Raw genomic sequence first — 24,034 nt, forward strand, 5'->3', positions numbered from 1 at the left:
GTCACTGCTACTAGAAAGGAAAAGATCAAAGAACACAACACAGAGTTAAACCATATGACAATGGATTCTTTTGAACCTCTAATATAGGTTTACTGTTAATAAAATCAGGGATGAACCAAGCTGAATGGAAATTAGGAGGGCTGAGCTACCACGTAGCTGCAACAGAAGCTGGAGCACATGAACAGAGCCAACTGTGGAAGTCACAACTTGGAATACCTACTAAATCAAACTACAGTATCCACTCTGCATGCCTCTGAATTCTAGAGAAGCTTTGGAGCCCATCCAGATCTGAACTGTGCTGCCCAAGCCCATCTCTTCTAAATGACAGTTTTGAACCTGTAAAGGACTTTTAGCCAAGTCCTTCTAGTTGTGCTCATCATAATGAAAGACAGAATGTTGAAAAACTCAATGTTTGCTAATACGAAACAAGTAGATCTAGAAAAACCAAAACTTTAGCAGCATATTACTTAAAAGTAAACAGAAAGAGTGAGACAAATACAGTAAAAAAAGTATTTAAATTCAACGTTCTCTTTCAAGACTTAGGATAAATGTAGTTGAAAATCACAAGTGAGAAAATACATCCAAAAAGACTGTAAGAACTACTTCATGAAGTTTCAGACCAGTAACTCACATCAGACAAAACACTTCTGCTAATCGATCAAGTGTATGCTGATGGTACTTCATAATTTTTATTTAAATGTCTCATAGCAATAGATATACACAGAATTTCCCCACAGAAAATTATTTAAATATAAAGGTAATTTTTAAACATCTGTAACATACAGTGTGCTAAAGGAAGATGCCAGCACGTTTTTTAACTCATCTTTTTTTAATTATCGTTATCATCTTGACTTCAGAAGAATGAAATGTGTCTTGCTTTAATAACATATTTTCATCTACTTTGAAAATATGTCCTAGGGTATAAAATATTGTAACAATTTCTCAAATGTTTTCATAGGGAAATCAGTTTATCCACACAATCAAAACAAATTATTTATTTTTAAAATCCATTTGATATGATTAAAAGACTACATAGAATATTCTACAGCTCAAAAAAACAGCTCTCCTTTTATGAAATCTGTAGTCTTTTCACATACCTTAGGCTTTGTTATTTCCTTTGGTTTGTATAACAAAAACTTTGCAGCAGGTGTTTTAAGAGAAAACTTATCTTTTTATTATTTTACATAAATGCAGAAGTATATCACTAACATGAATAGTGATGTCTCTTCTTTTGAGGACTGCTTCTCCTACGGTGAAACTCCACTTATACATAACATAATAATCCATAATTCCCTTATCTTACATGTATAATAGTCGGCATATGATATTTAATATAGACTAGATTTTTAAAAAATAAACAACTTTTATTTTTCTTATACTAAATAAAAAAAAAGAACTGCATATAAAATATATATATGCATTTTATTTTTTTGGCTTCAAAAATGAACACTCCACTTGAAGTGTTTTTAATGTAAAACCACAATAAAATATTTTTCATATGTGCTGAAGCATCAGTTCCACAAAATAAGAAATATTAGTGACGGTTTCAACAATTCTTGAAGTTATCACTACAGCAAGTACTGCAGTAGTTACAGCATAGATTTTAACATGCATGGAAATAGTTACCTCTCCATTAAGTTGACATAAAATCTGCATCATGTTGTTATACCGTTTGAAATCTGATATGTTGGATGCAAATAGACTCTACTGGCAGATCAACAATCAATTTTAAGGCTTGAAATTAAACACAGACTTAGTTAAAAATGTGCCTCTTTTCCTATATATTGGTATAACATATATATACATAAATTAAGCAAAAGTAAACCAGTATCACCATTACACTACCAGTAAAACATCTTCTGTGCACTGTATGTGTAATGTCTCTGTTGTGGTACTCAGAGCTCACAAATGACAATTACAGAACTACTGACAAGATCAAATAAGAATGAAGATAAAAGAAAAAACACAAGCAAATTAGGACAAAAGCCAAAATACAGTTACCAAGGAACACACAAGTTCAAACCATCATTTTGTTTGATACTTCTGTAATAATGAAGAGGAAAAAAACCTGTTAGTCAATGGCAAGCTTTCAACTAAGAAACTAAGAAAGCTAAGAGCTTTAGGGCGTCTTTTTTTATGCATTAATCCCTACTATTTTCTACTAATTATTACTTAATATCAGTGATGGTGTAGTGAATGCTCTGCCTATGCTAAGGACATAATTAACTAGTCAAAAATTACTTAGATAACTTAGATGTTTTCACACTAGATGAGTTTAATGGATTTTGCTCTTTGGTGCTGAGAGAATTGGCTGATGCCATGACAAGCTTGTAGAACCGTAGATAAAAATCTGTTGTTATCAATTGAACACAACACAACCTACCAGTATCACAGTGTTGCCAAACAAAAAAGCAAACTTTCCAGAGAGATTTACAACCAGATTTGTAAGATACAAGAAAATATCCTTCTCTGGTTCACTGATTAAGTTTAAGTACTGTGCTCATTCTAGATATCACACTACAAAAAAGATACTGAGAAAGTTGGTAAAGACCAGAGGACACATCAAACTATCTCAAAAGTATGATCTCCACAGAAAAATGGAAAGAACTGGAGAGGTTTACTCTGAAGTAGAGAATAAGGAGGTGGTTTAAAGAACAACTACAATGTCCATCATCTGTTCACCAGATCCAGTGCAGGTAAGACAAGAAATAATAGGGTTAAACGGCATCAAGGCCGATCTATTCAAGGTAAATAAATAAATAAAAAGTAATGGTAAGGATATGTGAATTTTTGAATATATTGCTTACAGCAGTTATGAAAGGTCCACAGCTTGAAAGAAAAGATACAAAAATAATTGTCCAGAAGACACACAAAGAATTGATGCTGGTTTGGAGGCAAGTAGATGGAGTCAATGACCTCCTACATTTTGCTCTAGTCCTATTTTCCCTTATTTATTTTTTGTGAACTTTTACTACCATGAAATTTTGTTAATATTAAGTGATTTTGATATTTCCTTCTTTTCTTTAAAAAGAGGACTGAACCATAATAGATAATATGATTAGATACAGAGAATAGCTAGTAAAATAGACAGGCTTAAGATTTCAATAGTGTCCCATCCTAATTAAACCCTTCCCAGTCAATGCAGAGTGTTAAAATGATGATCTCAGTTCAGCAGGAAAGAAAAGATATGAAATTTCCTCTAGAGTCATCTCTGGAAAGGGTAAACACCATTAAAGGTTTTTTTTTGCAGATGATCTGCCAGCAAACAGAAGCATTAGCTCTTCGGGCAGTGGAGTCTGCAGAGGAGCTGTGTAAGAGGCTGTGGGATATCTAACCTGGTACAGCCCCACTGCATGGCACTCTGACCCACCCTGTTCCTTCTGCCTGAACCCTCTGACATTGTAAGGGGCATAATTAGGCCACTTTGCCTGCTGCAAAAGAGATCTGTATCACAGTTCAGAATTGTCACAACTGACACCAGGGAAAGGGCAGTTTTAAGAGAAAGGCATCAGGATACCAATGTCCTTTGACAAAATTCCTTCCTGCTACTGCCCAGGTGCCTTTTCCTAGTATCTCTCTTCCCCTCTTTCAACTGAAACCTAAAGGCCTTATTGGAGTACAAGTAATAAAAGTACTAACAACATTATAAAGAAGATTATTCCAAATTTGTTGCTCAATTTGTAGTAAAACAAACATACATGCATGGAAATACATAAACATGACAATAAAGTTAGAGTGCATTTCAGTTTCTTGAGAGAGTGTAAGATTAAATAAAAAGACAATTATACAGTTTTTGGCTCACAAATGTCTCTATAAATATGGTACCTATTTGAAGGGGGTTTTAATTAATTTATTTAATTTGCCTTTCAATTTAGAGTGAAAATGACTTAATGCAACCAGAAAATGAAATATTGTTTCACTTTGCATGGCAATATCAAGAATGGGGTTTTTTTCTGTTATTGCTGAAATTTATTTTTCCAGAGTAAAAGTTTATTTTATTTCCTGTATTAGGTAATTCCTGGATAGATTAATATGCATGTCTGTGATAACATGTCCATGACTGAATAACAAGAAAGAAAATTGCTGTTTCAGGGTAGTTTTTTTGTCATTCTTCTATATAATAATACCTCGTTTTGATTACGAGTATATATAACCAGAATGGCAATTACAATATACTTGGCAAAACTAAGACCAAAAGTACCAAGTCAACATATTTTTAGAAAATACTGAACAAACAAAATAGCATAATGTGATATCCAAAAGAAAGTAGGTCAAATTATAGAAACCTTTATTATTATACCGGAAAAATTCCAATTAAAATTCATTAATGGAATGAAAAACTTTTAGAACAAAAACATTGTTTAAATGGAATTCCATCCCAAAATATTATTATTACAATATTGTCATTTGTATAAAACAAGAAATCCAAAATAAATAGTAAAGTATGAAACAGAACTCTTAGTTTAATACTTTGTCCGTTTTTTTATTTTCTGCTGAACTTGACTCCCTCAAATCACAGACCTTTTGTAATTTTTTGCTGGAATATAATTCAAAATTTAAATAAATTTTGACAAAGCTTAATGAAAGACTGAGTACTGCAGTGCAACATGTATAATATGCTTCAGCAAGACAGTTTTTCTATGCTAGTGAATCTCTAAACACTCTGAGTTTTGTTATGGTTTATATATTAGTTCCAATTTTTCCTTTTAGTTTATAAAACATACAAGCTGCAACTTGTTAAGACATGAGTTATGGACAAGTATAACTGAGTTATGGAATAATTCCCTGACCCACTTCCTGAATCTTCTGGCATTCTTTAGCTACAGCCTGGCAGTATGTAAACCATACAGATTAATATAAGTAAAGCCAGTGGAAAATCACAGGCATCATAAAATCTCAAAATCCAAAACATTCACACTGGACTACAACAATGCACAGAAGCTGCAGATTTAATTGCAGATTAATAGCTTGACCCTGACCCTACACAGTGGCAGAAGTGACATATATGTCATGACCCAGATACAGTGAGTATAAATTGTTGTATTTTATGAAATCGAAAAGAGTTTCCAAACAAAAGAATAAGTCTATTATTTTTGCACGAACCAGAAGGTTTTGTTAGGCAACCACTGATTCTCCCTTGAAAACTCTTCTAAGACATGGATCCATTCCATTAGCTCTCCTTTTCTGATTCACAGTAATTGGATTCTACTATAGAGAAGGCAAGAGCCTAACAGTTCATGTGCAAACATACGATCTTTTACTTCACTGGACTAGGAATAATAAGAGTATATTTCCTAGTAACTTCTCAAACCTCAAACTTGGAAGGAAGTGAAATGGTGACCCCAAAACCACAGAAAACCTGGCCAAGGTAATATATATCTTAACAGTGCAAGTTTATCTTCTACTTCTTTGTGAAAGTTTCAGTTTAGGAGTGTATTTCTTCCCCAGTTGCATCTGGACAATTTTGTAAAGACACTTCATCTGAGGAAAATGAAGCATATATGTTTTTAAAAAGAACATGCTACAATTAGAAGGAAATAGAATTGAATTAGAAAAGGTTCTAGGATTAAATTTTAAAAAAAATCCTACATAAACAGCACTATTGTTAACAGTATTTTAACACTGATTTTAACACTGTAAACCTTGACTGGAGACTCTGAGATGAGACATATGCTGTCCATAATACAGATGTACTGTTGACCTTCTGTGATAGTGTCAGACTTGCCTAAGCAATTTTGATTTTGCCTAGTACTTGGCTCACAAAGAGGATAAAAGCCTTAATGTTATTACAGATATTTCAATTTTATGTATCCAACTAATTTGGGAAACCAGTGGAAGTGAATCTGAGGAGAAAATTTAATGAGGTTGAACTAGGAAGGACCTGTGCCTCTACAGACTACTGGAGAGCTCACACACTGCTGAAACAGAAAAAACATTTGAAACTAGCAAAAAAAAGATTTTGCAAGAAAAACAAAATTATAGCAGTAGTTTATGAAAAACTAAGAGACAGGTGTCCTCTGGAGAAATAAAACAAACTTAAAAGCAGGGCTTAGTGAGAGAATAGAAAAACAAATATAGATGAAGACATGGCTGCAGCACAGGCTTGCCTCTGAAATAACTGTGTATAGTGAGCTGTGATTAAATTGAGCCTAGTCAATGTGGAACACCTAAAAACAATGAAAAATATTGCTCTCTCTATTTAAAAGCTCTTTGTAGCTTTCAGACACAATTCTGTTCTAATTCTTTAGGAAAGATAATGATTTGATTATCTACTCCCTGAATATAAAGCCTGAAGTTGGATTCAGACAGCTCTGGCAATTTACTATTATTTTACAGGTACTACAGTTACAGTGTCAAAACCATAGTTCATTAATTTAATCACCTGCTTTCACAATAGAATACAATCCTGCAGAAAGAGGAGAATCAAACATCAGTTACTTTACATTCTTTTCCTCAGTCCTTTATGTGTGACATACTTCTTTCTCATCTTTTATTGAATTCCACTTTTTGCTTGCTTTTTTTTCCACTTTATTTCTAGATTGTCTTTCATCTCATCAGCTATGAAACTCTTAGGAATGTGTGACCCTCTCAACATTAATTAAACCCCCACTATACAGAAATTCATCAGAGTTGGTGTTAATGGTCAAAATTCAATTGGCTGCTATGAATTTTATATGTCTCTTGTGATGAGAAATGATTGTTTGTACAGTATTTTGAGAAGAGAGCTATTCAAGTGCTTCAGAGTTGCCAATTATAATAATAATTTGAGAGTTCACCACTTGCCAATATTTCCTACCTAGTAAATTTATCATAAAAGTATTTCTTTTTTCTTGATCAGCACAATCTAGGTTGTTAGAAAATACATATCTTACTGTAATATGCCGTTTTCCTATATTTTTATTTCCTTTTTTTTCAGTAATCACATTCTTCACTGAATTTTAAAATAAAATCTTGGCTAATACTGGAAGATGAGAGCAAGAGACGTTCATGAACAGTAGAGAAGAGAGCGATATGAAGGCTGACAGGTTTGCCAAGGCTGACAGGTTAGCCTAACATGTGCCTAGAAACACTAGCAGGTGGCATGTGATTATGTCAGATACATTTGGTATTTTCTGAAAAATAACAGTCTACCACTTAGCCAAACTACAGGAAAATTTATTTTCATTTGAATAACCTTCAAGTTACTCCACCATATACTTCCATCATGGAAGGGGAAAGATTTATTGTTAGACACCCTACTAAAAAGGTCAGGTAAACTCCCTGCAAAGTTGGTCAGTCCTGAAAAAAAGGCATTACACAGTGTCAAAAGTATTTTACATACAAAAATATTTTACACACACATATATGTGCTTATTTTGTATTTAACAGCTAAAATATAATCTCATGCAAGTCTGGCTAATATGATATTATAAAGGAAAACATGCTACTTCTTATCCACAGATAGTGGAAAAAACAGCATGATGTGCAATATATGTTCTACACAGATGAGGTGCTTTGACCCCTGCTATTAGATTCTGACATTTGCATCTGTCACAGATATAGAGCCAGATTTCAAGACTACAGACAGTGTACTCGCAGTTCTCTGTGCAGTTTGCTGTTCAGGAACATCCACAAACACCAGAGATTCTTATCTATGAATATAAAAAAAATTTGAGCAGTATTACAATGTACAAAATAAAAAATGTTTGGTACTTCAGTAGGTACATTGTAACACTAGCACTATTTTTTTCTTGTCTTACTAAATTTGAAATTACTTTCTGTGGAGTTTCACTTTAAAGAATTAGTATTTGAAGATCCATTTTATTTCTTAAGCTGGGATGTCCATGCCTTTTTTTGTGGTTCGGCATTTTAGAATAAAATAGAATTACTTTTCTACTAATCCCAAAATACAATTGATTTCTTAACCCATTTCTCATGAAGCTGATTTAAATTTTTATAATGACTGTTAGTGTAACTTTACCAACACAGAACATTTCCAGTACCATTATAATTTAGGAAAGCTGTACTTTTCCATGAAGCAGTTAAAAATACTGTGTCTATCCTCTATTTCATATAAATTTTGAGAAAAATCTACAAGCTGCATCAACATCTTCACAAGTGCCATAAACAAGTGCCATAACCAATTCTTATAAAAGAGTTGCTGTATACATGACCTGCTAAACCATATAATTTTCATGTGCACAAGAAAATAATGATTTTTTTGAAAGGCTGGATGTTTTCTATCACAAAATTTTATGAGGGAGATATCTATTTTTCAGGTGTCTAAAACCCTGTACCTCAAGTATGACAAGTCTCATCTCAGACATAAACTGTGACTGACGTTATATTAAGGTATAGTAGGGAAGTGTGCAAGCAGTTATTGACTGCCTCCTGCTTCCCCTCAATGCATAAAAAAGTCACATAGCAAACCTTGCACAGAGAGTGCAAAATAACTCCCCACACACATACAACTGCAATTTAAGATTTGGTCCTCAAATGTTCCAAAATATGCTCCCTGTTACTGTCACAGTTTAGACCTTCCTCATCCACATTCCTGAATTTCAGGCATACATGGATTTCCTGTACCCTCGTTTGCTCCAAGTCCCTTAATCCCAGCTTCCAGATGTTTCCATGTTTCTTCCTCGGAAGTAAAACTACCCCATACAGTTTATCAACAATATCTACATGAACCTCTGACTTGAGATCTTCTACCTTAGCTCCTGGCAGAGTCTCTCTGTATCATTTCACTGTCTGTTTGACCTTCTGCACTTCTAAGCTGCATCTTTCTTCCCCAAGAATGCAGGACCCACTACTCCTTCCTGCAAACCAATACACAGCTGCATGTTGCTAACTGATAAATTTGAGCTTTCTGAAAAGAGAAAATAAACTGTGCCTGTGGTGCAGAGGCCACACTACATCCTCCTGGCTCAGGTCTGCCTGTACTGTAAAGGGGAAGCAGAAGTGATGGGCAGTAGGTCTTGTCCAGCCAACAATCACTGCACTGCAGTGAAAAAGCGAGAGAAAAATAAGAGAAGAAAGAAATAATGGAGAGAAAGAAAAGGAAAGAGGCAAAGGCCAGAAGGAATATTTCTGTACGTTCCTGCCTCTCTGGTCTGTCTGACATCTTTATGTAAGCCCACTACAGAGGGGCCTCCTGCCAGCTACAAGAATGTTGCTTGAACACAGCAGCCTTCCAAAGGTCCTGCCAAAATTCAGCTGTGGAGCAGCCCTGAATACACTCAGTGTATCCTGCAGGTTTTGTGCCTTTTCCTTGCCCAGAGAATGAGATTTCATTGAGTCATGTGACACGATATCCTTCCTTACAAACCATCCACTGCTATGCAGCACCAGGGCACATGGGCACGTGAGAGCTGATGCTCAATGCCACACTCAGAGCACATCCTCCGTGGCTCCTGTGAAGTACTATTGCCTTTCCCCAGCTCCTGGACCTGGCACAGGATGCAAACAGCTGGGGACAGACATCAGATTTGTCCACCTATGATTCCAAAGTAGAAAAGAAACACAATGCTGTTCTGGGAATGAGGTCTTTTGCACTGGAGTAATTACAGATAGATATGAAATTAATGGATTTTTATGTGAAGTGTGAGATTTGACTGTTTTCACCAGCATACCCCTGAAATACAGCCAAAAGTAGAACGACTTTCCATGTAAGAAACTGAAGGATGAATTCTGTAACTTCCATGGTCCTGCAGAACTCTATCCAGAGCTAACCCTGGCATAGGTGTACACATAAATCACGCCCTTACAGGGAACCAAGATCAAGCACCATAAGGGTTTAAGGGATTACAGACTTATTCTAGAGACTGGAGTTATTACTGGCAGTCACCAGGCCCAATTCACTTCTTAGCATCTCAGTTTTATCTCAAAAACTGGCAAGAGCCAGTGCTCAACCATGGGCAGCACAAAACCCAGCTCTCACCCTTTTTCTTTCTCCATTTTTTTTTTTGTTAGTGAGTGGCCACAAATTCTGCATTTCTACCTTATGTTCCCTGTTTCTAGTAAAATGATAATTGAAAAAGATAATCCCTTCATCCTATTCTTAAGATTTTTCTTAAAATTTCTTAAAATTTCCTCTAGAAATCCAATACTTCAGAAGCACAAATTTAATAAGTAATGTCAAATGTAAAATAGGCTTTTCTGGGTGAATCTCACTGTTACAAACATCAACAAAGCACCTCATTCCAGTTTCATCTAGTCTGGCCCTAAAAGATACCTAAACACGAGGTCATCACCAAGCTTGCTGATCTCTCTTCGCTGCTCGCTGTTAAGTCGATGGGGAGACATGGAGAGAACACACATGTTCTTTCTTCTGTTTCACAGCCCTGGGAAGCTTGAAGGTAGGACAAGGAGCCAGACCACAGAAGCAGCTGCTTCCCAGCGGAACAATTCCAACATGGATACTCTTTCCCAGAAAGGAAGGGGAGTGGAGAAGGGCAAAAAGTCAGAAGGGAATTTCCCCTGCGCTGGAATTTTCTCTCCATGAAGAGGTATACAAGTACAGAGGCTACAGGCACAACTCACAGGATCCAGCAAGTTTGCTTTATACAAAAAGCAACTGCCTTTTCAACATTTAATGAGAGTCTAACATTGGTATAAAAACTACATATCTTTCAGGTTTTATGGAAGTTTTTTCTCTGTAAATTCATCTTCATAGAGTCTTGCTGAATTATGATTCACATTTACTTCAGCAGACATTAAAAAATGCTTGCACCTACAAATTATTATATCTTCTTGGTATCTCAAACACCTATTGTTTAAGGCATTTCATTCATTTGTTCAGATGTGCAAACAATGCATCCAACCTTTGAAGACACACAAGCCCTCTGAAATTTGTGCTTCTATATAAATAGGCTTGTAGATACTTAAATAACACAGTCATAAATTTATTTTCTCTTATGTTGCATCTGTCATGAACACTTGCCTACATGAACAACAAGAATGCCAAAAAATCTCCTAAGTCTGGCCAGAAGTGTAGTATTTATACTTGAATTAAAACGAATTCCATGTGCAAGCTGAAGTAGCACTCCATCAATAAAACATTTCAACCACTGTCTGTGGTATGGCACTGAGGCATCTCTTTTCAGCTTTATCTGACCCCAGGGAGTTCTTGCTTTACGTAGCTAGGAATCAACACAGAACTATTTTAAGTATATCTTCAAATACTTTGTTTAATTTATACCTAATTTAAAGAACTATGTGACGACTCAGTGTGCATGAATACATGAGCAAATATACATCTGAATTTTCAGGACAAAACCTTTCCATATTATGGAATTTTGTATTATAAACTTTTTAACAGGTACTTGCAATTTGATCAGAAATGCTCCTCTTTCTTCTTCTAGTTCCAAACCATTATGTAATTTTGCTTGTTGACAGCTGGAACAAAATGTACCAATTTCTGAAAGAGAGGTACTTGAAAAATGTATTTTCCTATTTGCCATTATCAGTCTTTATTCAGAATGGTTTCATGCAAATGTAGATATGAATTTCAATACTGAATAAAGTCCAATACTAAAATCCAAACATGACTATGTGAAGAATCTAGAGAGGAAAGGGAGTTTGAGAATTATGTAACCAGGAGACAAGAGCCTTGTCAATAAAGAGGGTGGTACACAAATGGGCCAATGAAAAGACTACTGTGAGTTCATCAACAGTAATTAATTTCAAATATCCTCTCTAGGAGGACCTTGTGTCTTTACTAAAAAGCAGCATGATTGCTTCTCTGAGCTCTCAGAAAAGTACAAAGAGATGCTTCATAACACAGACCAAAGCAAGTTATTAGCAAACTGAAAGATTTCAAAACAGCATGTTGAACTGTAATTCCATGCAAATAGGAAGATTCATGCAAAATGTATACATTGTGTGTTCAACATTAGGAATAGCTGAGCAAGTTACATGCTCAGTGTTACACCAGGTTACATTTGCAAAGTGTTATTTTACCACAGCCAAAATAACAAAAATATAGAGGTTCAACCTAGAAAAGATAATTGTAGAGAGACTCGTGTTATTCATGTTCATTTGTGTCTCTTTGGCTACAACCACTAGCAAGGCTCCACCTACACGAACTGTGAGCAAGCAGTCTGCCTACTCTGAATACAGTTTAAGACCGAGTTACTCTTCCACAATGGTCAAAGGACTGAGACAAGCCAAAGCTTTGCTTATGCCTCACAAATGTTTAATTGTAGAATCATAGAATCATTAAGATTGGAAAAGACCTCCAAGATCATCGAGTCCAACCTTTAACTGAACACCACCATGTCAACTAAACCATAGCATGAAGTGCCACGTCCATTATTTCCTGAATACTTCTACAGACGGTGACTTGACCACTTCCCTGGGCACCCCATTCAATCCTTGACAACTCTTTTAGCGAAAGAATTCTTCCTGATGTCCAGTCTAAACCTCCCCTGGCGCAGCTTGAGGCTATGTCCTGTCATCCTGTTTCCAGTTGTCTGGGAGGAGTGACCGATCCCCACCTGGCTACAACCTCCTTTCAGGGAGCTTGTAGAGAGTGATGAGATCTCCCCTGAGCCTCCTTTTCTCCAGGCTAAACACCCTCAGCTCCCTCAACTGCTCCTCATAGGACTTGCACTTTTTTGCTTTACCAAATGGCAGTACCATCATTTTATCAGTCGGATGTGTGTGCTCTGCACTCAAAAAAATAAACAAGCCAGCGCTTTTATTAGTAACTTCACAGAACATAAATTCCAGTGCAAACTTGTAAAGGAATTTCTCCTGAGGGGAAAACATAATTAGAGTTTTCCAGAATAGTAGAGGGTTGTTGGGGTTTTGATGTGTTTCAGACATATTCAGAATTTAAACTGTGTATATTTATAGGTTCCAAAAGATTTTCAACAAGTCTGTGTAAAAACCTTTCTTTTTCATTTGTTTTAGAGGATGCCTGTTTATCATACATTTTCTTGTCCACTAAAGCATCTATCCAGACACAAGACCATGTTAGAATTACTTCAGTCATGCATTAATCATAGCTGATGAAAGACTTTAGGCAACTATTCAGTTTTAATAAAAACTCTTGAAAGTTATTATCCACATAAAGAAATATCTTGGAACCTTTCATACAAAAAGCAAAACAGAAACCCAATAATTAATAAAGAGATTATACCATCTTAAGTTTTAAATAACACTGAACAGATGGTTTAATCTAAAGGTCTATATAAGCCAAAAATAGCAGATGAAAAAAAAAAAAAGTACATGATAGGAAAATCCACAGTTCCAGGATTTGAAGATACTGCATAGCAGGGCTATTCTAAAATATATGGAAGATGGAAAGGATGAGGAGCTGAGTCCTCAACCGAATCTTTTTTATTTTTTATAAAATTTATCAACACTTTTTAAGTACCTTCACATATTTTGCAAGTTTCTGAATTCCCCAGTACTCAGGTGATAAGTCAGTGATTCCTTCCTGACGACGTATAGGATGTTCATCCTCCTCACCCTCTGAGGAACTGTCACTAACATCTTCTAAACTGCTTGGTGTTTTACTAAAAATGAATAAACAGGATCACCAATTTTAAACAGCTAGCAGCTAATTGGGACAAGCACATTTCAAACAGGTATTACCACAGTGCCTAATAAAAGAATTAGAAAAATATACAACTGACATTATCAAAGAGTAAGTATGGTGATATTTACTGTAGATAGGGAAAATAAATTTTTTAAATAGAAGGAAGAAAAATAAGTAACCCATACCTTCCTGGAGCTCGACGAATTTTAACAGATTTAGAACTGGCACTGGATTTCGTTTTCGGAGATACAGTACTACTTCTCCCTTCTTCAGTATCTTTTTTTGAAGCCATGTCACTAGATTTGGGTTTATTAGAAAAAAAAAAACAAAACACAACAGAAATAATTTTTTCCAGAACATTCTTCAGCAGATTGTGACTCAGAGAACTGACTGTCTATGCATTAACAGTTTTGGATGGATTCTTCTTCAATGAATGTGGTTGGTTGCTTTTTGTACTCACATAAACAAATGAATTTACTATCCTCTGGCAAAGACTTTGAGTGCTTAGCTATGTGGTGTATGAAGACATCTCTCTCTCTGTTCTGAACTGATCTCACTGGCTCATTTTCATTTTATGCCCTTTATTCTTGTCCTAGAACAGACAGTGACTAAATGTTCCCTGTTTATCATCTCTGGTCATGATTTTCTGTATCTTTCTTCTTCTCCTCTAGTCATCTTTTTTTCCAGGCAAAAGAGTTCTAGTCTGCCTAGTTCTTCCACACACTGACATGTTCCATAGCTTTGATCATGCTGAATACAATATATCTTGCTTTCCTTATATTCCAAAAGATTCCTAGGCCTAGTTGAGTACAACAATTGGTGCTTTTTTGTCCCTAACTTACAATGTTATGAAAGCAAAATGTCTTTTCAAGCCTTGGCTGGTCAACCTATCACGGTCACAACAATAAAGAGAATATTACTCATGATTACAGCCAATTTCACTACATGTAGACTTGAACAATGACTGGGGAAAAAGGTTAGCTCTTGCCCTGGGAAACCATTTTTTTAAATTGATGACTGTAGGTCAAATCCTAAATCACTTAAAATGTTTCTTGCAATGTCAATGTGACGACTTGAAAAGATACTGACTGTTTTTTGTAGGATGGCAATCAAAGATTTTTCTTCAGATATTCTTCTTCCTCCATTAACATGAAATCAGGAACCATTAAATCAAAACAGAATTCTGATTTCAGAAGAAAAATCCAACAATATCCAACATACGTATACTCTGTTTTGGGTATTATCTCAAGATTTGAGATAATCTCATTAGTGAATTTTGTTGCTAAGCAGAGCTAGAAAAGTGGCTCATATAATATGAAATCATTAAAAATTGGTAGTAACAAGAAAGAGCCATTCCTATTTTCCATCATGAAAGTGTGGTTTAGATTAAATTTTTCTACTGTCTTGCTTTAAAAGGCATTTAACACCAAAAATATTATGATATACCAGTACTGCATACAATTGCAAGACATTTCCCTGCCTTGCTGTGGAAATGACATAACATCAAAGTTGTTGCATGAGAAAAAAAACCTGAGAACTCTCTTCTTAGAAATTAACGTGTAGTAAGTTTTGTTTCATTGCTCTTAAGACAATAATGCAGACTGCACCATGCAGTCCAACCATTAGCACAGTTTAGAGAGATCTGTAGACAAATTCAATTATAAAGATAACTACTTATCTTGGGGAAGCAGAAAGCCCCGTATTTTTCCACTGCATAGTTGGTTGTAACTTCTTGCCAATGGATCTTTTCCTTGCAGAACTTTTCCCTTTCTTTTCTGTAGAATCATAAACATTCTGGGATTGGCCAGAAACCTCAGCATCAGCACCTTCCACATACTGATAATTCTTCTCATGTGCTGGTTCTTTAAAAAAACTATATTCCTAATAAAAGGAGACATGGTTTGCCAGTTATATTGCTATATGAATAATGAAGTTATAAGCAGTTATAAGTACAATTCCAGGATTCTGTGCTTAAAAATTTTATGCGTTATATGTAGAATTAGATTCTAAACAAAAAGTTGTATTGTCTTTAAAAAAAAAATTAATTTTGAAAGTTGCAGTTACCATGTGCAAATTAAAGTTTTTTAAACAAATGAAGTAGCTAAATTTGGAACTTTCTGGACATAGTTGAAAATTTGGTGGTGTTCAGTTTCTAATATGTCAAATAATTTGTGACACAAGCACTTTTACAGAACCTAATTTCAAGTGAGTTTTAAGATACAGTACTGCAAAGTCAAGTCACTCTATTTCCAGTGTATCATTCACATAAAAACTACTTCCCTCTATAAGGGACTTACAAAAAATTCCCACAAAAAAAGTAATGAAGAAAATAGGCTATCAAAACTGGACTTCAGTTCCAGGTAATTTAATTTGATATAATAGGCCAGTCTTCGCGAGCGAAGATCCGGGGAAGGTCTTTACACCTTCCAGCCTGCGCATTGGATTTTTTTTTTTAGGTGAGACACAGTGTGCGCGGAACTGAGCCCACCCTTTAATCCTAAAGTTCATCTGCCGGGGCCAAGCGAGCTTGGACGGTGGCAGCGAGGTCCTTAGGACGTAGGTGGGTTGCCTTTAAGGGCTAACGAGCCCCACCTGCCCGGGAGTGGCCCTGACCGGGAATCGAACCCGGGTCTCCGCGGTGATAGCGCGGCGCCTTTACCGCTAGACCACCAGGGGCTCCAATTTGATATAGTTTAGAATTAATATAAACACATTCTTTTTCATTTTTTTTCACGTTCTGTCTCTCAGGACAAAACATTGTTGAACAAGTCACATACAAGAATGGAGCTGAGTGGCACCTACCAATCCTTCAGCTGTCTGTGTCTAGTACCATGGCTGATCAAAAACATGCAGAACAGAAAGGACTCTTGTCAACTCCTATTCTCCATTGGAACATATTCAATTTTTACAGGAAAGACAGCATACGATCATTACTTATTATGTTATTATTGCAGCTGTCACTACCAGATAGGTGAAGACATTCCTTTAAGTATCTGATTCAGGGCAGTTTTAAGGAGGCTGTCACAGTGTGGTCTGGTTTTGACCAGTCCTTGATGTGAATCGGCTGTTCCAGGCTTGCTGACCCGACTGTCTAATTCCACACTGACTCTTGCTAATTCTCTCATTCTGAAAATGTACTCCAGACAAGACAATTTAGCACGTGATAAACTAGATGATTCACAGGGAACTGGTGCTGTAGCCTGACTAGCTAAGCAGACATTAAAAAATATGTTTCCTCCAGCACTATATGCCAACACAGAAACTCCGAATGTTAGCTTAAACAAGGCCAGGCAGATATTATAAAAGTTAACTGGTTTTGCAATATATGTGTATGTAACAAGCTTTTTGAAGCTCTCCTCTCCTCTGAAAATAAATCAAAACTATTTTCAGTCATATTTTACTTTATGTAGGCAAACTGTAGGCAAATACAGTTTTTCTCTGCTTTTGAGAGTTCCAGAGCAGAGATTTTCCCTCAGGTACAAATGCTCTGCAGCTTTACAATATTAACTTGTTTACATTCTAGTTTTAGAAAGCAGAAAGTACTAAACCAGCTCTTCATCATGGCAAGATGATATGATATTCCTAAACCATTAAAAGGAATAATGTATACTCTTCTGCATAAACATATTTACATAGCCAAGCAATACTGAGTGCATGATTTATGTGATAATTGAAGGATAAATTCTATTTATTTACTCTTATTTAATGTGTACACATTTATTGAATAGTTACATTATCTTTATAAGGGTAGAAAACCCATAAAATAAGATATATTATGTCTATTATCAACAGCATCATTATTCTACATTAACATTTAGGAATAGAAATGTAAAAATTATTAAAATATTCCCATGAACATCAAATTAAGCCAAATCACTGCAAATACATTAAAACAGTAATTACGTCTAAAACCATCCATATGTTGTTCCATTAATGAAGTGTACACCAATATATAGGTATATCATTAAAAAACTTGTCTATAAATGAAAATTTTTTTAACTTATGTCCCTTTCAAACAGAATAACTCACAAATTTAACTCCATTACTGTAAGCTACTGTATTTATGTGTACAAGTTGAAATGTTCTGTTCTTTCAGAACTGTCAAATACCTGGATCTCAAAAAATAAATATCAGCCCTACATCACAAAAAATCATAACTAAAGGATATGTTTTAATCTCTTCCTTCTTTCAATAATTAAAGTTGCATATATATAACCACAATAAAATTTTGGCAGGTTTTGGCCTGTAATGAATTTTACCACCAAGTTATTAATCTGTTATAACTACACTAGAAATCTTAAAAAAAAAAAGAGTTTTTGTCAGGAACGATGAAACAAAAAATAAAACTGTAGTGGCACTGTGTGGTTCTAGCTAATACAGAACTCTAAATTAAAGCCAAAACACTTGCATTTTATAGTGGCTGAAGCAAGACATGGTGTGCAAGCTGGATGCTTAACTCTCAACTCTGATATTTAAATCAGACAGTTCTCATAAAAAAAAAGCCAAGCTATTATTTATCTTTAGGTTACACACCATGAAGATAAAAATTTAAGTGGTTTTGATCACAGAAAAATATTGTCATAAAAAGTTGACCTTTTCCATAAGGATATCATATTTTCCTGCTTTAGTATTTCCAGTGCTCCGTAGAGAACAATACCAGAAGACAAGCAAAACATTTAATGCAAAATTAGAGTCTGAGCTCATATGTAATTCAAACCCCATCATAAGGTATGACAGAACAATACATGAAATGGTGTATTATTTGCTATTTACAAAAGAAACATATTTAGCAGAAACTGAAACAAATCCAAAGAAAAAATAATAAATGCACTTCAATGATTAAAATTCTTCATATAATCACTGATTTATCTTTGATAAAGAACATAAATGTTCAGCCAAGTTTATAATGTAATTTGTAACAATGTACACTTGTATAAAGTAGAAGATACACCCAGTACCAGTAAATACATACCTGTTTAGCCATATTTTCTGCAAATCTAGGCGATCTCTCTCTTAAAAATGTGACTATATCTTTATATACATCACTTTTTCTTTCATAGTCAAGCCCTTTACCCTGTAGCTGGCCCTTAAAAGAAGAATACATTTTAAATTATTAATAGCTTTGCCCCACACAGGTAATTTAATCTGCATCACAAAATAGTGCTAAAGCACAAAGGTCATACTGTAATGAATTAAGTACAGAAGTCTCATGCTCAGCGGAGTCCATCAAACTTCACCCAATGCTTTGTAAAGATGTATGGATCATCTCCACGCATCCCGGCATATGACCAAGACCTTACATGGAATTTTGCAGGCAATTACTATCAGTTAATTGTACCGTGTGTAGTTCCATTGAAAAGAATTTACAGCTTATGGCAAACAACCAAGTAAATACGAGCTTGCAGTGCAGTATGGCAGATGTCTAAAAGGATCAGAAAATTATGTGACCTGACTGACTGCACTTTACGAGCTTCGTTTACTAAAAATGTGCCAAGGCAAGATTTCCCTGCATTTTTTAACTCTTAGGAAATCAGTCTGTAGAGTTACACCTGACGGACGTCAGTCTGTCTTCACAGTGAATGTAAGAGCTCTGGTCACTGCTTAACACACATAAGGGGCTAATATACCTAAATAAAACCCATCTGAAAGGAAAAAGGTAACTAAAATGAAAAGGAGAAGAGATAAGTAATTTCTAAAAAGCTTCCAATGAAAGGAGAAAGAACTGCTTATCATTTATAAAAAGACAAAAGCAAGCTCTATTAGCCACACACAACAATATCACACTTCAGATCAGAAGCAATGAGGCACTAAAGAGGCATCAAGTCCCACAGCACCTTTAAAAAGGAACACTGTGAAGAACTGCTTGAGTACATTTAAAGACCAAACCAATGCTGTTAGGGAAGAGTGCAGAGTACACTCCTAGTATAAAACTTATCGAAAAAGTACTCAAAACATATGGAAAAACTAGCACACATTTATTACTGTGGCTTCTCCTTCTGTACCAAAACGTGAGCTCTGCAGGTCTTACAGCCCCTATAGCACTACCCAAAACCTGACTGAGGTTTGATTTTAGCACATAAAAGTATTCATTACTGTATGATATCTTTTATTATTACTTACTCCATTTAAAAACACTCCTGCTGTGTTGCAAGTGATATACAAAGGATCAGTGTCATGTGGTTTGATGACTAAGTAACAAATGTCTCCATGCACTTGTCTCCAGGGAGGAGCTCGGCAGCCATTAGCGAACACGTAATCTGTAACCAATTAGCATTAGCGTTTTTATCCAGTTTAAAAGTATTTTTTAATAGTTATGTTTGATGATTAATGTAACACATATACAAATCAAATTCCCAAACAATTCCTTACTGTTATGAATTCACACTGTTAGGTATTAATCATGCAAAACTCTTGGCCCAATCCAACCAAGAACCACAACTGTTTTCAGCACTTTTCAGGATCAGGGAGTCAGTTCACTTCCTTTAATTCCACTGAAGATATTCACATAACTGAGACGTTATTCCTGTATGTAAAGGCTGAAGAACATCACTGCATGTCTGAAAATACTTTTTATTTTACTTTATAACATTATGGTAGAAATAAACACTTTAAATGTATTACTGAAATTAATAATGGTCTATGTAAACATGAGATATGATCAGATCTTGACCTGATGTATATTCCAGTGATTCCAGTACTGTATCTTCTCCTTTCCCAGAGAAATTCTTGAGAAGATTCACTTCACTGTTTACAGCAGCTGGATTTAGTCTTACGCCTCTGCAATTAATAGAAAATGGTTTAAAATGTATTCATCAAAAGGATGTGCTCAGAGAAATGAAAAGAATATTACACCATTTCTTTATTTGATTTGAGTCTTATTAGGAGCCACAAAATATAAAAATAGGTCATCTTCCATAGCGTTTCTTAATTTTTTCTATAGTTTAATGAAATTTTAGTACCTAATACAAAGTTACTGTAACTATGAAACAGACTCAATGTAATACTTAATACAATTCCATGAAGAAATAAACAGTTCCTTGAAAATATTTGACTGTAACTTTGTTGTTTGTACAAATGACTTCAATTTGCTAACAAAATGCAAAACATATGCAATAAAAAAGCCACACTTGTGGGCACACACTTGCATACCCACACCTACAGAAAAATCTTCATAAAAAATGTTTTTTAATAACTTCAGGAATAGTGAAAGTTATTTCCATAAATTTCTTTATATCACACCAAAAACACATGCTGTGTGTTGAAACCAATCTGATTTAACAATAAAACAAAAAAATGCATTGGCTGAGATGCTTAGCTTCCATTTGAAAAGCACTTACTGTGAAATCTGTTTCAAAGAACTACTAAGCAGTTGCAAATCCAGCTGATGAAGAAGAAGAATGATCCTCATTTTCGTCTCTGTTTCAGGGTCATAACCTCTTTTCACTTTGTCAAATAAATGCAAGATGGACGTATCTTCTCCTTCAACAGTCGCATATTCAGGGCCAAGAATTTTCACTATAGGATCTCTGTTAGCTGTAAACATGAAACAGAATCATGTAATGTGCTACTATGTTTCAAATGATTGGATGAGACAAACACCTTTTGTTTCAATTGCTGTATGATTTCGATGCTATTAATTTACAGTAAGAACTTTATAATGTTCATAGGTATTCATCAAACATTATTGTCTGATTTATTTTTTCTATTGCAATTTTACTGCAATTTAAAGAATACAATAACATTAAAAACAAAAAGAAATTTTTCTTAATAAACCAATTGCTTTTCACAGCAAATATTAAGATTCATTCAACCAAGGAGTGAATATTAAATAGTTTCCTTTATCAACAGTCTCCTTTCCCAAAAATATGCCTGGCTGATTCCCAAAACAGGAAATCAATGGGCTTAACTCACTGAAAATTGATAATTTTGGAAATATGATTTAGTGTTAAAGAACATCTTTAAGCTTTTCTAACAGCATTCCCAATGGCCCCATTACTTCCTCAGCTATGCCAGCTGTTCTTTTTGGTAAACAGTGACATAACTACATGTCAATGTGTTTTACAAAACCATTTTGCTCTGTTGCTGCCATGCATCTGTGAATGGCTCTGCATGATACACTGGTCATATTATTCTTCCCTATTATTCATGGTTGACCACTGTCAGTGACAGGGTCCTGGATCAGATGGATCTGAAGCTTGATCCAGTATGCGTATTTATATTTTAGTACTGCAGATGCAATTTCTACTAATATTACAATAGAATAGAACTGATCTCTTCTACCTCCAGGTAGGAGGAGGAGGATATCCAGTTTAGCATATCAACAGTCTTCTTGTCACTTTGAAAATCTAGGTCTTGAAGATGACACAGTAGAAATGCTCGTACCTATATTTTAAAACCACTGTGAGAAGGAATCTGGAAATGCTCATTGTGAACCTTGTACAGGTAAGAATGTCTTAAGCATGTAATTTTTTCTTTGGTTATTTTTTAAGGATGTAACATTTTAAAGGAATATTAAACTACATACATAGGAAAAACTGTTATTAGCCTCAAAGAATACTTTTTTTCCCAGAAATTTAAGCCTACTGTCATAGCTGCGCAATTGCTCAGTATACACAGATTTGTACATGAGATTCAACAATTTTATTTTAACTTTATTCCAGATTTCTTTGTTATTAATTTCTGTGTAAATAAATCAAGAAATAGAAACTTCATTAAGGTCTGGATCAGCACCTTTAGCCACCTTTGTGAATGAATACCTTCTCACATACTTAAAACGCTTTCTTTCTGCATATTTCATAAATTGCAGAAAACATTTTAAGTGAGGAAAGATTTAAAAAAAAAAAATAAGAAAGGAAACCTTCAAGGCATGCTTGTGCTTCCTTTAACTTTTTTTCCATAGCAATGTGTAGCAAACGGGACAGCTGGTCAAAACTGCGAACTCTGAGAGTTGATGCCGAGAGAAGCAGCAATGGTTGGCCATCTCTGCTTGTGGCTTCAGACTGAACAGCCGCTTCACTAGAAAAATTAAATTATATATTTTTAATATCAGAGAAAAATGTGTAATGAACTGACTGCAACCCTTACTGCCCATCCTCCTGTGCCACTCGGGAACAAGGAGGTACAGAAAATCAGAAGTGAAGTTGAGCTTGAGAAGAGGTAGGTGTGGGAGGAAGGCAGAAGGTTTTAAGATTCGGTTTTATTTCTCATTATCCTAATTGGTGGTAAATTTAATTTCCGTGAGTGAAGTCCAGTTTGCCCATGACAGTAACTGGTGAGTGATCTCTCCCCGTCCTTATCTCGACCCATGAGCCTTTTGTTGTGCTTTTCTCCCCTGTCTACTGCTGGAGGGGGAGTGATAGAGCAGCTTGGTGGGCACTTGGCAACCAACCAAGGGCAACTCACCACACGGGAGTCACTCCTAACACAAAGAGAAATCACATGGTTAATCATGGTTAGGCACATGTTGTGAAAAGTCTTAGGAATAGACAGTTCAAGTTTTAAGAATCACTAACTTACTAGGTCTGCATCACAAACGAGATAGAAAAGACTCAAAGTCTCAAAAAGAAACACTTCAAATTTTAGCTCAGAATTTTCAATATATATCAACAAAAATCCCCCCCATATCCACTAAGGCTTGCTTTATGCTGAACGAGCACAATTTTGCTTCATAGTTCACCTTCTGCATTTGAAAACACACTGCAATTCAGACTTACTTGATCACATAACCCTCTCCAAATGCCGAAGAGTCCAACTGCGTTTTCCACTCAAGGGGCTCTCTGAAGACAAACGCTGCTTCCTCGGGATGTTTAGTGCTGAACTCCTCTGCAAACTTAATAATCTGATTTAAAAGCGATTCGTTCAAAGGGGTGATTTCGAGCATGCCGGTTCCAGAGCCAGCAGCAGTCCACTGAGCCGCCCTCTCCAGTGCCGCTCCCATGGTCTGGGACACTCAGCACAGGAGTCCACCTTGGCAAAGAGACACCGCCACAGAACAGCCAAACTGCGCTCTCAAATGGTAAATGCCGCTGTAATTGGAAACAAACATATCTAGTAATTATTAGATTCATTTAACTCATAAAAAGCCCCAAAGTGGGGAAGAGGGACTTGAAGAAGCCAACTCGCAAATTTTAAAGAAATAGGGAAGTCAGGTGCAAGCACAGTTTATTTCACATTAATTAATTCCGGGTGCTATGGAAATGCTGGGAGCACACAGCGGGCGGCCTCTGTTGAGGCTGTAACAAAAGGTTTCCCCCCCGTTAAAATCCCCTGTGCAGGCGGACACACCTAAGTTCCCCCCCGGCACCGGCTCTGAATGGCGGAAAGGCGGGTGTGGGAACCCCCCCGACCAGCCTGGAGAGCCCGAGACCCGCCACAGGGACCGGGCCCGGGCCCGCCTCGGCCCTGGGGGCTGGGGAAGGAGGGGGAGGGAGCAGGGAGCCCGGAGCCCGGGGGTCGCACGGAGCCCGCCCGAAGTCGCCCCTCACCTCGGCCCCGGCGAACCGCGCCCCG

At 36.0% G+C, this 24,034-nt stretch overlaps 1 protein-coding gene across 1 annotated transcript in view; it reads right to left on the minus strand.

Moving 5' to 3' along the window:
* The window catches only part of ODAD2 (outer dynein arm docking complex subunit 2), a 78,628-nt gene extending 55,129 nt beyond the window's left edge, over positions 1–23,499 (minus strand). The window contains exons 1-9 of the mRNA XM_050313717.1: positions 23,239–23,499; positions 22,383–22,540; positions 20,863–21,058; positions 20,196–20,302; positions 19,646–19,782; positions 18,498–18,611; positions 15,202–15,406; positions 13,711–13,831; positions 13,361–13,502 (exon numbers count right to left, since the gene is read on the minus strand). Coding sequence (XP_050169674.1) covers positions 13,361–13,502; positions 13,711–13,831; positions 15,202–15,406; positions 18,498–18,611; positions 19,646–19,782; positions 20,196–20,302; positions 20,863–21,058; positions 22,383–22,540; positions 23,239–23,462 — 1,404 coding nt within the window. The 5' untranslated portion in view covers positions 23,463–23,499. The remainder of the gene's footprint in view (positions 1–13,360; positions 13,503–13,710; positions 13,832–15,201; positions 15,407–18,497; positions 18,612–19,645; positions 19,783–20,195; positions 20,303–20,862; positions 21,059–22,382; positions 22,541–23,238) is intronic.
* Positions 23,500–24,034: the final 535 nt, after the last annotated feature.

The sequence above is a fragment of the Myiozetetes cayanensis genome, unplaced genomic scaffold, assembly GCF_022539395.1.
Source record: "Myiozetetes cayanensis isolate MyiCay16 unplaced genomic scaffold, myiCay2020 scf1, whole genome shotgun sequence".
Taxonomy (NCBI): Eukaryota; Metazoa; Chordata; class Aves; order Passeriformes; family Tyrannidae; genus Myiozetetes; species Myiozetetes cayanensis.